The 16,784-nt window shown below is 40.7% G+C and overlaps 1 protein-coding gene across 5 annotated transcripts in view; it reads right to left on the bottom strand.

Moving 5' to 3' along the window:
- Positions 1 to 16,784, bottom strand: part of rptor (regulatory associated protein of MTOR, complex 1) — a 153,745-nt gene that overhangs the window by 57,804 nt on the left and 79,157 nt on the right. For all 5 annotated transcript variants that reach the window (XM_053418971.1, XM_053418975.1, XM_053418973.1 and 2 more), the window contains exons 8-10: positions 16,703 to 16,762; positions 7,527 to 7,627; positions 5,278 to 5,422 (exon numbers count right to left, since the gene is read on the bottom strand). In XM_053418971.1, coding sequence (XP_053274946.1) covers positions 5,278 to 5,422; positions 7,527 to 7,627; positions 16,703 to 16,762 — 306 coding nt within the window. The remainder of the gene's footprint in view (positions 1 to 5,277; positions 5,423 to 7,526; positions 7,628 to 16,702; positions 16,763 to 16,784) is intronic.

Here is a 16,784-nt window from a genome sequence, read left to right as displayed (position 1 = left end):
CTAGCACAATCTAGGGGTTGAGTCATGTTCCCAGTCGATGCACTGGGATGTTATGTGATGCTGAATAAGTGACACTGAGTCCACTCTGTCTGAGACTCTCTCGGCTGCTTAAATAGCTTAGCCCATTTGCTCGACTTAGTATAATAGAGTGCATCTTTAATGCAGTGGATACAATGAATCTACTGCTGTCAGTACTGCATGTGCAGCTTACAAACATACAAAAAAGTATGTGGCCACAAAGCATTACTTTGTAATCAGGAAATGTGCAGGTAAATTAAAGCAGGTGGTACAGTACATTTGCTCCATCCAACACTTGTTTTTAAAATTTAAAAAGCCAAAGTCAGTAGTTCAGACTAAATGGGAGAATTTATAAATTCAGCCGCCAACGTGACAGAAAAAACATTTTGCCTTCCAGCAGCAGCAAGGCAGACATTAGTGCATCATAAGGAACAGTTGTTCTCCGCTTAGAAAATATCTAACTCATGCAAGAGGTGGTTTACTACTTCTAGATGCACAGTTACAACAGTGTGCATATTCCAGTTTAATAATGTGGAGAGTATGGGCTGAATGCATGTTGATATTTGAGAAGGAAGGTCAGTTACAGATTGTACCAGCAATCCTTAGATAGGTTAGGGATGCATCACATAGGCAGGGGAATGGTGGTAAAATCTCTGCCGCTTACTTCAGAAAGGTTTGACTCAGGTCATAATTTGAAAGTGAGATAGTGAGTGTATATCAAGGAATAAGTGGCTGACTTATATATGATTTAGATGGACAGGGTTTTTGTATGCGACTTAACCTCATGTGTATTTATATATATCTTATTTGTTTTAGATGTTATTGATCACTGATTGTTTCTTTGTCTTCCAAAACCATCTGACAAGGTTCCTCCCTGTGTCTGTGATCTGAGACACTTTTGTTTGCCGTCCTTCTGAGTTTGGTCCCTTTATTATCGATCAATAATGACCTTTATACCAATCATTATCAGTACGTGGTTTTAGTTCAATGTGTGCCCATTGTTTTATTAGAACATCCTTGATAGGATGAAGAATCCTAATTTTAGGAGGTCTGAATTTTACTGCATCTCTCCGACAACCTCAGTCTCCTATTTGTGATCTAAACACAATTACTAGATTACTTAGATACTGAAAAAAACTTTCATATATGCTGACACTGGAGTAATAGGTTTTTTAAATTGTAAATCTGTGATAATAGTGTGTCAAACTCAATTTGAATCTAAGAAATCTGTGTATCTTGTTTCTGTATTTGTAAGTGACTGAGTCATGACGCCCACACTACAGCTCACACCGCAGGTCTCTAACTGCTAAGGTGAAACTCAGTCCCTCTTTCTCTGATTAATTTCAGCCCCAGATATGAGCAAATCCAGTTTAGTGCACAGAACACAATAAAAAACATTTAAATTTTTTCAGGAAAAAGTATGCCCTGGATGACACTGAAACTTTTGAAAGAAGAAACTACACTCTGCTAGAAGACAGACGGACTATATGTTGAAATGATCGGCAATAAAAACAGATTCGCAAACGTTAGGTCACTGACTTCATGACTCTTTCAGTTCATGCTACTGTTAAACTTTGCATATCGCATTGTTTTTAGCAAAAGTAAGGTAGTCTCGATTTACAATGTTGTGACTGTGACTCATCACATATATAAATCATACATATAGTGTAATACAGTATTAGCTTGATTTACTGCTGCTGAGAAAATGATTTCCAGTCGGAGGAAACCTCCTCGCAGTCTCTCCATTACAATCTAACTTCCCTGAATGTCATATAACAGGAGCTTTCAAAATGATGCAGTGATGGTGCCTCTAAATGTTCTATGATCTCTTGGTATGTGGCTGCTGCTGAGTACTTTTAAAATGTCTGGGTGAAGTCAGCAGTATGGAGTCATGATTTGACTCAATAAGCTCCTTTCTTTTTGGGATCCTGTATTGTCCTGTGCCTACAGATTCCATTTTTTTTACATGCCAAACTTTCATTTAAAAAGATTTAACATTTGAGGGTGGAGCTGAGTTTTCAAAGATGATCTGATCACTTTCTTACGCACTGTGTGTCTTAGATCATTTTTAAGTCATTTAAAAAGTTTTACAGATACAAGAAACACAATCAAATAATGAAATTACTATAAGGCATTGCATTTTCCTGTTTTCTGTTGTGTAGACAAAACTGACCCAGAAAACAACATCTATTTTTTGTGCTGAGATTAGAATCTGTATAGAAATGTTGCAAACAAATCCCATCTCCGTTTCTGTTGCTGTAATTCAATAGGAGAAACATCAGAGAGAGCAGTAAACCCACCATCACAGGGTCGAGGCTGCTGCACCATGTGAGATGAAGGCATTAATTCGGACAGTGTCTGCCAATAAGTAACTCATTACAAAACCTGTTTGCGTGTGTGTTTGTGTGCGTGTGGAGGGGACGGCCAACGACACAGAAGCGTGGGGGACAAGTTGGCTCCTGACTAAGCTCTTTTTCCTGTTGCCTGCAGAGAATGGTGCAGCGACGCACACAACACACATAAAGCAGACACACCCACACACACTCCCACGCCGAGACTGTCCACGAGGGAGTAATCAGCCATGAGTTTATCTGCTCTTGCTAATTCTGCTCCAATTGCTGTTTGTGTTGGGACACCAACATCAATCGACGAGCCTCCAAATTGCTTAATTACTCCTTTTCTACACCCCCTCCCACAATCTATACAGGGCAATACTTTTATACTTCTACTGCTCTTTTATCTCTGGGAGCTCCATTTTTTTTTATCATCCTCTCAGTCTCCTTTCCTGCTCTCTTAAAGCACCTCTCTGCCATTATTCTGTCCTGCTTATTACGTGGTGTGAAACAAAGTGCAGCTCCCAATTTCTTTAGTGGTAAACAGAGCAATATACCCACAATCTAAAATAAAAGGCCGCACGGATAAAGAGAGAAAGATGACTGCTCACACAGGGAGGGAAGGAACAGTATTCTTTACAATAAGTGATGCCAGGGTGTTACACAACAAATCGCTCCTTGAGGAGACAGAGTGAGAGAGTGTTGTTTTCCAAAAACACGATCCAGATAATGAGTGGGAGAGGTGGAGGGAGGCTTTTATAGAAGCCCAAGAGGAGAAACAATAGAAAGTGGGAGAAGTGTTGGTGTAAGGGAGATAGATACGATCTTACACAGTGTGGAGATGCAGGTAAAGTCAATGGACAACAGAGCACCTCTTTCTATGTCGAACTATAACACTTGTAATGAGAACGCGTGGGGGGGGACAAATGCAGTGGAAACACTGCGACAACTTCTGGCTCAAGTTTCAAGCTGTGTGAGTAAAAGGGAAGACATTCTCAAACTTTAATAATTCCCAAGAATTATGTATTTTCGGGTGCCAATGTCTTTAACCTAAATCTGCCATGTCTCCCACAGTCAAAGATGTCTGACATGTCCCACAGAATATTTCCCTATCCCTCAGAGTTTTGTTGATGCTCTCAGTCAAAAGGTGGACATGTTCAGCTGCAGGTTACGTTTGTGTGTGTGGGCGGTTAAAGTGGAAGCAGTGGCCCTACTCTATATACAAGCTGTCTTGAGTCAGCCTACTGTAGTCAGGTGGACTGAGGCCATTGCCAGTGAACACACTGCTTATATCTGCTTATTTTGATGAGGCAGCGAGCAAACACATGCAGCAAGGCTCGCAGTAATCAACATACAATACAACCGAGGAACTTAATCATGGAAATTATACTTAGCGTGAGCGAGGTGTATGCATATGCTGGAGGCCTGAAGCAAACAAAAACCCCTACGTGTTTTGGCTCACACTTCCTCAAACAATGTCTATTTTGAGAAGTAGAGAAAGTAATTGAACCACTTAATCTAATGTTTTTTGAAGTACCGCCTCCTCAGCTGACGTCCTCTGACCTGCTACAGTTTGACTATGAATTTAAGCTTCTCTGTATCCATACGTGGATCGGTCTGCGGTCACCGTCACACCTCAACACTGACCAAACCATGACGACTGATACATTTCTTATAATCTGCTAAATCTTTCTGTGTAGCTGTGCACATTTATTCGTTCAGTCCTACCAGACTCTGATCACACTCTCTCTCTCTCTTTCTTTCTCGTTCCCGTCGACACACACAAACATCGTCATCGGACACTTAGACGGGGTAAAAACACAACTTTCATGATTATTTGCATTTAGAGCAGGGAGGTGAGATACTAGAAGATCACCGGAGAGACATTCAGGACATATTCTAAATCCAGGTGTGAACCAATATAGCTATGTGTTTAACGCTGTCCACTTATGATGGGATTTCTCAGGACATATAGTAACAATGTTTAACACTTTTTTGCTTTCTTTCTGGGATTTTGTTGATAAGATAGACATCAATTTCCTGCTTGTGATTTAGATTAGTTCAACCTAACTACTGGAAGCAGGGATCACTGAAAGAGAAAGGAGTTACACAAGTTGTTTTGTAACTTGCTCTCCAGCCAGCGAGCTGCCAAAACCTCTAAGGCTCACCTGGGTTTTGTTGTGAGTCAGGAAAGACTGCGTATGTGAAGACAGCGACCAAACAGTGAGGACAGGACTGCTGATATGCTGCATGCTGTCACTAACCTCAGTGGTTGTTGTAATCACCTCAGTTCTTCATTGTTTTCTTCTTCTCATGATAAATCAATAGAATAGGTTTCCAGTTGTTCTGCTGAGCTAGGTTAAACAAGAATCTATACTCATTGCACAATTTTCATGTACAATCTGCTTACTAACTGTATGTATGAGGCATATTCCCACAAACGAGAGGAATATTCCTTAAAGCTTTGCAGACCCTCTAGCAGAATAGTTGGCAGTGCTTTGCTGAATATATCTCACTGTGGTAAAACACAGTCTGTTTTCCCAATGACCTGCTGTTACAATAACAAGACCAAAACCAAAAGGCAATGGTGACAAAAAAGTGCAGCTCGACAAGCTGTTTTCAAATATTTCCAAAGGAGATTTCATTTAATAAATGATCTCATAACTTTTAGGCATTTTGCCATTTTTGCATAAGATAACAGGCCGATTGCATCTTATATGGCTTTTTAAAGGTAACCACTTGAGATCATTAAATATACATGTGGAACCATTAAGTCCAGGACACTGTGTGCCTCTTGTCTGATCAAAGAAGGTATCTCCTAGAAAGCTTTGCTGCTGCTCCTCTTGCCTTCTGCTTGACTGAGCCGAAACCATCTGGGTACCTGTGTGTAAGAAAGCCCGCTCTGTTCTGTATGCGTGCGGCTTACCACATGGCGTGCATGTATGTAGGGGGCAGGCGCGGACTGCTGACCGGCGTGCAGTTGTACGACCTCATTATCCTCTCTGCTAACAGGAAGTTCCGGAACAAGCTGGCCACCAACAGGTCCTGACGAAACAACTTCTGGAACAAATCTGACGGCAGAGAGAGGGAGAACAGAGATTATCCACCAAGGCAGAGTCAGAAGAGGGTCAGCGAGTGAATCAATTAACAGACAGATGGGATCACGTGAGGGAAATGGGGCACTGAATGAGTAAATGCAGATCTAACTGGGCAAAAGACAGAAGCTTAATTAGAGCAAAGCGGCAACTTTGGAAAAACCCAGGGTAGGTAGTGTGTATGTGTGTGCAGAAGACCGGTGTGTACGGAACCCAGCGATGTGTCGTGGTCACATTTTCATCAGCTCATTAATGTATTTACTAATTCACTTTATGGGGCAGAGCCAATCCCATGGCAATCTCCCTGGTTTAGGACTGTGATTCCCTGTGTTTGTGTGAGGGGGCATACGCATGTGTGGAGTACTTAGACAGTGACACACAAATCCAGTGCCTGCTGTGAGTGAATGGGAACTGTTTGAATGTTGAAATGTTTAAGTTAGTGTGTGGGTGCATAAGGCCACAGAGACTGTGCGTGTGTGTCTGTGTGTCTGTGTGTGTGTGTGTGTGTGTGTGTGTGTGTGTGTGTGTGTGTGTGTAATTGGTATGCAGTGCCTTCATTACAGGGATTCGCGCTGATGTGGGCTGCTTCATTAGCAGCAGAGCCCCGGGGTTTTAAAAGGCTTTGGCAGCCATCAGCATTGTCACATTGCTGTTTTAGCTTTGATACAGTTTGTCTCAGGAGAGTCTGTGTGTGCTTGTCAGTGTGTGTGTCAGTGTGAGTCTGTGTGTGTGTATTGTATACGAGAGACAGGTGAGCAGTGAGAGGAGGTGTGTGCTCTGCAGGCAAAAGATAAATAGATGCCAAGAAAGAAGAGCGCATGTGTATTTTCATCTGGGCATGGTGACTCTGTGGGTGGCTGTTAATGGCAGTATATGCACAAGTTTATGTATGCGTTGTCACCGTACAGAGGGAAGTGTGTTTATGTGTGTGTTCTTAACTTTTATGGCCCCTAAATTCAGGTTAAAATGATAAAACCCCAATTACAGTGCTACACACTCTAAACACTATTCATCTCAATTTGAGGAGCCAGGCTGTGCCGACTGCACTCTGGTTATTTTATCAACCAATAGGGGTGTTCTCAAACTTTTTCTTTTGCTGATGCGTCATTACTGTAATGTTTTTATTAGGTGTCTTTATTAATCTGAGCTCCCGATGAGTAAATTCATTTTTCATTATTGTCGAAACATGTTATTCACAATGTTTCACAACGTCAGTGGGCCTCAGATCTCCCAGCAAGTTTGTCCTTCACCTTCAACGCCAGTGTGTTCGTTTGCTTTCCTGCTTTAGGGTTTCATTTTTTTTCTTTGCGTTTCCCATTGTTTCGAATGGTTACTATAGTTAGTTATTATGACACAGTACTCATCTTTAAATATGTTCAAGTTTTTAAGAATCACATTTTTTTTAACTAGTATTTCAGTGTTTCTCTTAATGTTACAAGAATAAACAATGTGTTAGGAAAATGTAATGCTGCTGGATCTTCGACAACAAGTGTGGCTGGGATTGCTGAATTTGAATGGTGCGTTTACACCAAACGCAATGGAAATTTCCCCATCATGTTTTGCGGCAGGACCAATGTTGGTAAACATATTCTTGGAATATTTGCCTATTAGAAAATAGGTTAGGAGGCTGAAGTAACTAGAGCTACTGCGATGTACATGTTGTGGAAATGCCAGAGAAGTCATTGCTGTTGTGTCGGGCTCCACAAGACCATCTGGAGTAGGGTACAGCTTGGGAAATTCCGCCGTCTTCTAGAGTAGCTGGATGACCAACAATACCAGCGCTACCTGAGGATGATTAGCAACCATTTTGACCAACTGCTAGCTCAGGACAGGGCCAGGACCTGAGTCCGGTGAGGTTCTTTCTCATCGCTGATTGGATTTCCTGACATTGTGTCCCACAAATTAGTAAGTTAAAATATGTCAAACTCTTGCGAATTACACCTCATTCACGTCACTTTGCATTGTCTTTGTATGTTATCTAACTTTTTTAAGAGGAGATATACACACTGTGTGAACACGGCCCAAGTTGTATTACATTTTAATTTTTGTTGGGGGAAAAAAATCTTGTGTACAGTCTTACCTCTAGGCAGAACATTCCAGGCGATTGTGTCTGTGATGGCTGTGAAGATCCAGTTAAGCTCTCCAAGGGGAGTGCGTCTGTCATTGAGCCTGCCAGGGATCCTGCACCACACAAACACACAAACACACAAAACATTACACAGATGGCACTATGTCAGCCACGCTCACTGTATTGCACATAGGTGACTCAGAGCACAAAGTGCCAACTGCTCAGTAACATTATCGCACCACGTGAAGAAATTTACAGTCACTTACTCAGAGAGACTAACAGCTACTGCAGGTCTGAATATTCATGAATATACTTGTGTGCACAAAGATACTGGAGGCCAAGATGAATATCAGGCACCAGCCGAGAACAAGAGTAAGATTATGGATTTTATGTCATACAGATTCATTTCAGGTTACACAAGCTTAACAATTTCAACCTGGCTGCTTCATAAGGAGACCTGGTGCCAGATTACCCCAAAAACAGTTGTGAAGGCAGATTTTATATTTAGTTAAGTTTCATGCAAGGAATGACAGTTATAGATGGGAATATTATTCTGAGATGTATTTCTGTGTGTTTTAAGACGGCAACATGTGGGGGTCAGCTTGGCAGACTCAGATGTGTATTCATTGGAGATTCCTCTGTGCCTCTGCTGAGACAAAAGGTTTTCACACCTAGACTCTTTCATGGGTCATCCAGCAGAGATGGGGGTTCACTGAGTCTAAGCAGAGCCTGATGTAAATGTGTAGTGAGACTTCGAAGGGGTCCTCATTCAGATTGGAGGTGACCAAATCTAAGCCTGAAGACAACACGCAGAGAGCTGATTGGATAAACATTCTACCTCTGTGAAAGGAGGGGCTTATTTAGTATAAATCAAATGTGATTCCATTGTTCTGTGCCATTGACCCAAGTCTGACTAAGTGACAGGGTGCTCTGGTCCCTAGCCGCAGCTAGGTAGAATTGTATGAACCAGAATTGATAATTGTCTTTGCTGTGAAATGTAATAAAATGTTCCATTACACAGTACATTTGATTAATGAGAGTGGGCCAACTCTTCTCAACACCCCAAATATATGAACAGATTATAAATATTAGAATAACACAAACAAATTTGTGATTTCGTGTGTTTATCGTCCCTTGTACGTACCAACACCATATAATGTGAAGATTAAATCCAAAACACCGGACTTCTTAAATCTTTAGACTCACTGCACTGCCTATAATGCAGTTTCCACACAGCTGTGTATCTACAGTGTGCACTGGAGGGATTTGAGATGTGTAAACCATACATCCGTTTTTCACAGAAGCTCCTCCGGCTTTTAAAAACCAGATCTTTCTGTGCAGGGAGAGTGGGAGCGCCATGGAAATGAGACTAGGGAAATCTTTTTCAGACAAGAACCCAAGTCGATGTGACAGTAATCACTGTTGCAAAACGGAGAAAATCACCTTTACTCCACCGAGCTGTCTGCCTTTTAATGAACACTATGCAAAGCAGTGAGTGAATAGGAGGGGGTTGAGGGCAAACCCTCGCTGCCTCACAGATATTACAGTTAATGTGAGCGGGTCGTTTGTGTCCAAGTACAGAAAATGGGTAGCCTGGATGCCAGACGAACTTAGCCCCGCCCACAACATATGAGGTCGGGAAGTTCACATTCTGATTAGAATTGTGAGTATGACAACGTCAGGCTAGAAAATGGGAGGAATATGTTTTAAATCAAAAAATTAAGTAGGAAAAAATGACAACAAATAAAATAAAGCTCAACACTACAACCCATTCGGTCCTCAGCAACAAACAAAACACACAAGTCAATCTGATGACCACTTGTTGATAAAACCAAAATTCAGTAAGACTGGCAGAAAAAATATATTTCTCCATTTAAATTTGAATAATAGTAACTTATTGTCTGGCCTCTGTAGTTTGTGTTGATAAAATCCATTTTATCAATATTTACATTGATAATCTTATGAATTATAAGATTGTTGGTCTGGAATTCCTTTCAATTTTCATGAAGCACATGTTAAACTCGTTTGAAAAGTGCTTGATTAAGTCATGTGGCTGGTAGATGAGCAGTTAGATGTTTGGTGTGCTGGACACACTGTGACTCTCACTCAAACAGCAGAGCAACAGAAAGACGGGAAAAACTAATCTGTGTCGCAACATGTTTCATGTTTGTTCATGTTGTCGACACAAGAGGAACAAAGCTCATGGGCCAGACATATCCCTTTTGCAACCTGATCGCTTTTAAGGCTGTGTTTCGACTGATGCTGACCTTCTGTTAAAGTTTGCACTGCATTTTGCTTTTTAGATACATGCAGAGATTTTGCCTTGTCAAATGCATAGTCATTTGGATTAGCCAATCACAAGTACATACGTCTAAAGTGCCTATATACAGGATCGATAATGTAGTATGTGGTTAACACAATTTTTCCGGTGATAATGTTAAGTGCGTATTAGTGTGTGTTGCAACAAAACTGTAAGAGTGTAAGCCCTGTGTCTTTTAGGTGTCTGATGTCTGAAATGTCCCATGTCTCAAGCTGTCAAGTTAAAACCTTACAACAACAGATGATAGAACGAATTCAAAATGCAATACATTTTTGTGCCAATCAAGCTCATTAAACATTGTAAAATAATAATGATATGCATGGTAACAGCAGATCTGGCACTAAACAGGTGTAGCTTATTTTTCACAAGCTGCTTTTCTCAAATACTGAAGGTCCTGGTTCAAAGCTACTAAGTTGATAATATGAAATATTTACAATAATGATATATTATAAGATGTGTAACTTGGAGAATGTTGATTAATATCTGTCTGCTATCAATTTTTAATGGCAGATTATATAAATTTGTAAAAATATCTGTACTAACAAACCTTAATGACTGGTGTCAAACCAAACTTTACACTGCGAAAAAATGTACAAATAAAACTGCCACAGAAACTATCTATGTGATCTCAGTCTGGTATTTCTCTGGACATTTTTTTCCAGATTGACATGGGGTCCTTGTGACCTTCGACCACAGGAATCAAATCCATCAAGTGCTAAAGGTTAACATTTTAAGAGATAACCTAAAGATGGACTTGAGATATTATGTTCAGGAGACTAAAGACATGTTTTGTGAGGCCATCGTGACCTTTGACCAGTTAATGTGAGTCTAAGTGAACTTAAATCTTGATCAAGATTTGTCAGGTCACCGCGACTTTGACTTTTGACAGCCAAAAGTCCACCTTTTGAATGTTTTTACCAATTTGGAAGAAATTCCCTTTAGGTGTTCTTGAGATATTGTGTTCATAAGAATGAGATGGACAGCAAGACAACCAGAAAACATAAAGCCTCCTGCCACTCGTGTCGAGGCATAACAAGTACAGTGCAGCGCTGCATGTGAGCTGTGTTATGATGTGTGTGTGAGACACACTAAACAGATATGTGCATATGTCAGTAAAAGAAACCACATCCACTGTTGCCCGATACGTCTCCAGTTTGATCAATTTTGTCATGTTTGATGCCATGAATACTGATGGAGCAGAAATACTGGTATAATGATTAAAACCCTGTCCTCAGATGCATCAAGAACCAATTTGAGTATGTTTACATATAAGATCATAGACGTGAGCAGGATCCTTGTAAAAGTTGGAGCAAAGAGATAAATCTCTACTGTTTGGTTGATGCTGTGTAGCAGCCTATTCTCTCTGATGTCTATGTGGAGGACATACAGCATTTACATACAAGATGTATGTAGAGTCATAGAACTTCCGTCTTCAGTAGTAAAATGCTAACGAGCGATCACAGTGATAGGATTCTTTCAGGACCCCCGCTGAGTGGAGCACAGTGTCGGACTGCGTCAGACACCAGGGAGCCGGTGTGTGAAAGACACAGAGGGAGGCTGTGAATGGGGATCAACCCGTGACCACATGAGTCAGCTCCAAGTGAGATGAAAGGGAAGAGAAACTTTGTGCGATAGAGTGTGAGGGTTAACGGCCAGAGATCATTGAGCGAGTAAGCAGGTAAAATCCACACGCAGGCAGCGTCGTGACTCTCTTATGTGAAAGGCTATTGTGATTGATTCAGGCAGAGTGCGTGTTGGATGCATGTGGGAAGCCGACACAGAAGGGTGCACAGATGGAGCGGAGAAAGAGGAATGATTAAATTAATCAACAAATCAACAGCACACAACTACTCAAGACTGACATTATGTTCAATCCCTCTTACAACAAATGGCTGTAATCTTTCAAGGAGCGATGAGCGCTCCACACATGGCTTCCAACATGTGTGACCTTTTGAGGGGTGAATATGAGCCCGATGATTGGTCAGTGAGTGTAATGCTCGTGTTCAGCAAAATGATGACAAAGGCAAAAAGCTTCCTTGAGCGTGTGAGAGACTGTTGGCTCATTATTGAGCTTCACTGAATCACTCTCCGTTACAGAGCAACCCAGGGTGATTGTGCTGTTGTTGTTGCTAGGATACCACAGTCAGCTGATTATATACTGTGCTACTTGTGCTATGGTAGCGACAATAACGTTACAATGAAATGTGCCTAGATTGCATTGACTAGCATTTATACAGCCTTTCATTTTATCATGACAACTATGAAAACAGTTAGAGCTGCATTGTTCTCCCCTCAAAGGCAGCATAGCAAGGTACTAAAACCTAAACAGCTGTCACTGACATTGATTTAGAATGAGGTCAGGTAGAACAAGTTAGCAGAAAGTGTGGAGCGTCTCAACCTGACATTTGTGTTCACACATGCAACACCTCTGGAAAAGCACGGAGGAGCTGCGTGGTTCAGTGTATGCAGCACCTTAATAAACACGACTAACCGACCTGCCTACATGCCCACGGCCTGCCCATGCTCTCACTGCGAACCGGAGTTCTGAGCAGAAGCAGACAATGGCCAGAGGTTAGTGTCGAGTCACGGGAAAGTCGGCTCTAAGCAGTTGTCATTCAGTGCATGTTCATGTTCATATGTTTTGGGGGCGCTTTGATGAGAGGGCTGATGGGAGGAGGCGGGATGTTTCAGTTGCATCAGAGTTGCCTGCACTTGCAAGCTTTTGCAGGATTACCAACACTAAATTGCAATGTTCTGAACTCCTGTGGCACTTTGAAAAGTTCAGTTTTTCAATGAGCAGGTCACAGTTTAGGTTATCTTCCCTGCCAGTGTGCCAGGTTTTCACACTGATTCCACTGATCTACAGGTGGTGGTAGCACAGTAATGTGACAGCAAACACAGCAGAGAAGTAGTAACAAGTAAATATGGATGTAAAAAATGCTGGATTTAAAGTATTATAACTTTGGTTTGGAATGTTTTATGCAGAAGGATATGGATTTAAGACATTTGTCAGATCTCTTGGTAAAGCTTAAGCTTTGTTTCTTTGTGGCACGCAGAACTAAAAAAGGCTTAAAGGCTACATGGTACTGAGGGGAACTGCAGTGTTTTGTGATAATATTAGGGCTGTAACAAATTGATTATAATCGGTAATAAAGATAGCCGACAACTAATTTAGTTATCGATTAGTCAGGTCTGTTATAATGCACGGCACACTCTGTGGCAGCATGTCTTTAGGTTAATAAGGTATGTATTATATTATTATGAATTGTCTAAACAATCATTAACCCTATTTAATTACTTAAATCCTTTTAACATCTGTAATGACATAGTAGGATTCAAACTACTTTTTTTTATTGATGTGTGTGGTTTCTCGTTATAGATATCTACATTTCAGTTGAATGCAACAATATCTTAAATTCCAGGTCAAGATATCTCGCCTTAATTTAACCTTAATTTATGTTTGAGAATGGAATGGAACTGAGCCTAGGGGTTGTAGACATCATGAACTTGAACTATAGAAAGTCAGAATAAAATTGTAGATATCTGAATCTGGAATTATTATTATTCAGTTGCAGATGTCTATAATACATATACAAGCATTGTACAAGAAGATGAAGTAGCTTTTTTCAAATAAACTGCTGGAATGTGAAAGTGTCAAAATAATAATCCATTTTCAAAATAATCTTTAGTTGCAGCCCTAGTTAATTCCTCATTATGAGCAAAACTTTTTACATTAGTCTTCAGACTGTAATATGTATATATATTACTTTAATCAATATGATGATTACTGTACACTTTTACAAACTGCAGCTACTGTGATATTTCATGTTTTGGCCGAGAAACATCCCATGAATAATGTTTAACTTTGGCATTTGACTTTAATGTGCTGGCCCAAAGTTATACCGCGAAGAGGTGGAATGGCAAACGAGTGTAGTGCCATTTTTCTTTTATGAGCTCTGAGACTATCAATTATTTAACTGTGACGGAAATCAGCTGAGTCAACATTTAGCCGTCTGTACAACACGCTGGACATGCAATGAACAGAAAAAGCAACTTAAGGGATGCCACCGACCTCCCCACTGAGTAAAGCTGACACATCAACACTGAGAGGAAACACTTTACTGTGCCAGTAATATGACTTTTCTTTAACACCTATTTTTTGTTTTGTTATTATTTTACCTTTTTTAGAACACTTTTTTTAACTTTTAAACTGTAAGGACATTTCTAAGTATATACTAGATTTGATTTTCTTCCAGCATGGAGCCTCACCCTTAATATCCCCACGCTCATCAACTCAAGGTCATCTTCCTCATGAATTTCAGATGTACTGTTTTTCGATATTGTCTCGAACTGACATCATCTCAAATTCAATTTCAGCACCTGAACCAAAACAGAAAAGGTCAGCAATTTTTGCTGCTGGGAGAACTCTCATTTATCCTTAACGACTTTTTCTATACAGTGAAGGCGATTGTAGAAGACAGCGAACACAAAGAGCAGAACACCGGATCTTCCAAAACATAACTGATCTGCAGTTTTTAAATGGATGGAGCGTCTGTTTTTTTTGTTTGTCATGGCTGTACATACTGAAAGGCCATTATCAAACCTTCAATAAAGTGGAATTGCACTCAGTGATTCTATAGTGTGTTGCTTTTTATTCGACATAATTCTAGGCCTTCAAATGATTAGTGACTGTACCTTTGGATGTGGGTCAGACTGACTGTCGTGAGTCTCATTTTGTGGTAGGAGACTGACATTGGACAGTGTTCTGCACACGTCCTTCAGAAGAATGAGAGGATGGAATTCTCTCTGATGTAAATTATTGTGGTGTTTGTGGGTTCTCAGACTCTCCTTACTGCAATGTGGATCATAACTAACCTTACCCCTCTTTACATATGCCCTTTGTTTTTCCTGGTGGGAAAGACAAAAAGAGATGAAAAGGGAGTGAGAGCTTGAGCATGAATGAAGGGTTCCGTGATGTCGAACATATTATAATTGAGAATGGATGAATGGGCTTATTTCTTCAAAGGTGTTCGTCATCACTCTAGTGGTTTCCCATCCTGCATTGGGAGTCGCTCAGTGGAAGTTTTGTGTACAGTACAAGGGCATTTCCTGCGTAATATGCATCCACAGGAGAGAATGGGGAAAGGAATAGGGGAAAGTGTGTTCAAATAAAAAGATGAAAGCCAAACTGATGGCAAGTTAATTAAGTGGTAAAATAAGAAGAGCAGCGACCAATAGGTTTCTACTAATGTAGGAAGGTGAAAAACAAACACGTTATATCTATGGATGATCGATGTAAGAATGGGAAAAAAGTTGACAGTGAACGTGTAAATTAACCACAAACTATCTGGTCAAACTTTCATGGGTCAATTACGTAGCTACATGTGGCTGGATCACATCTTCTGGAAGTAGTTTCAATCATATTACATGTGGAATGCTGAAATAAAAAAAAAAACGTGTTGTGAGACATATTCTTCCTCAATCCTCCAAATAACTACCTGCAGTCTGTGGAGGCATTTGATGAAGTTAAAACCAAACTATCGATTGACAGTTAACCAGAGTGTGACTAAATATTGGAATGAGTTTGGTAATAGAAAAAAAAAAAGAAGCAAAATAACTATATCGTCTTGTTCACTAAAAACAGAAAAGAATCAAACAACAGATGTGCCCAGCATGACCAAATCAATGCTGGTTCATGCTAAAGGCCAGGTAACCCAACAGAGAAGGGCCATTGTCTGTGCTATGATGGGTCACGTTTAGTTCTTTTTCACAGAACCATTTCAAACAAAATACAGAAACAGAGTCTTCAAGTTTTTCACTTCTAGTTGGTCGACCAGGAAAGAGTTATCATGTCCTTTGAGCCTGTAAGGGCCATTTTGAACAAAATATCTGTGCAGGATGAGTAGACGTCCATTGAAAGCAGCTTTGAAGCAAATGAAAAGGCAGCAAAGTAGAAGTGAGTGAAATGAATGGTAAAATAGGAAACACTGTGTACGTGTTGTGAAGGGAAACCCAGAAGAACAGAGTGTTAAATAATAACTCAGCTGCTGCACTAATGGAATTACTGCTGTGGACTGTACGTTTAATTAGCCTGAATTAATCAAGAAAATTGCTTAACTAGAGCGAGTGTTCAAGTTGCATTAACAAAAGTAAGATTGTTCAAATTGTGTTATATAAACTATACACCTTATTATGTAATTCATTATAAGCCCTTTTTAAATAAAGCCCTACAAAAAATTAACAGTTCTGTCAAAGCTTGACTGAGGGTTAGGGTTAGTGTGTGTGTGCGTGTGCGTGAGAGCAGAAAACAAACAAATCCTGCAAAGACTATATAACAGTTACGTTACGTTAAGTTACATAGTTCAACTACCCAAGCCCTTTCGACCAACTTATTTCCTGGGTGACATTTTACTCTACCCTGCACATAAGCAGGGGGTGGTGGGGTGGTGTGGTGGTGGTAGGGGGAGCCACTCCTGATTGTTCTGTGAAACTACTAAAACTTTGGATACGACATCCATATTGAGCGCTAATATCAGTGTGACAGTGTATGCCTAAGCGCAAGAGATGTTCTGCGCTCAGCCGCTTGGCACCCGGGAGTTTATTGAAGAAATGTGGGGCTTTAAATCTGCCAAACTACTGCTGCTTTCACTGTGAGGGGAAAACAAAGGCAGAGAATTATACCTGCAGGTGGAAAGCAACACAGCGAGGGCTGACAGCTAGGAGAGAGCGAAAGACAAAGACAGGAAGACAGACCGGGCGAGACAGACTTGAGGAAGATAGGATAATGACTTCTCTCAACTACAACCCTCCAGAGAGAGAGGAAGAGAGAAACTGAGTTTTTTGGGGATGCTGGTGGAGTGCCACTTACTTCTCAATGAGGTCCAACGTCACCCCTGGCACCAATTTGGCACTCTTCTGCATACAAAACCTGGGGGCAAAAGCAGACAGGG

This window comes from Pleuronectes platessa, chromosome 3 (assembly GCF_947347685.1).
Source record: "Pleuronectes platessa chromosome 3, fPlePla1.1, whole genome shotgun sequence".
Classification (NCBI taxonomy): Eukaryota; Metazoa; Chordata; class Actinopteri; order Pleuronectiformes; family Pleuronectidae; genus Pleuronectes; species Pleuronectes platessa.
The sequence above is the reverse complement of the archived record's forward strand: the minus strand, read 5'-3'. Positions and strand labels throughout refer to the sequence as shown.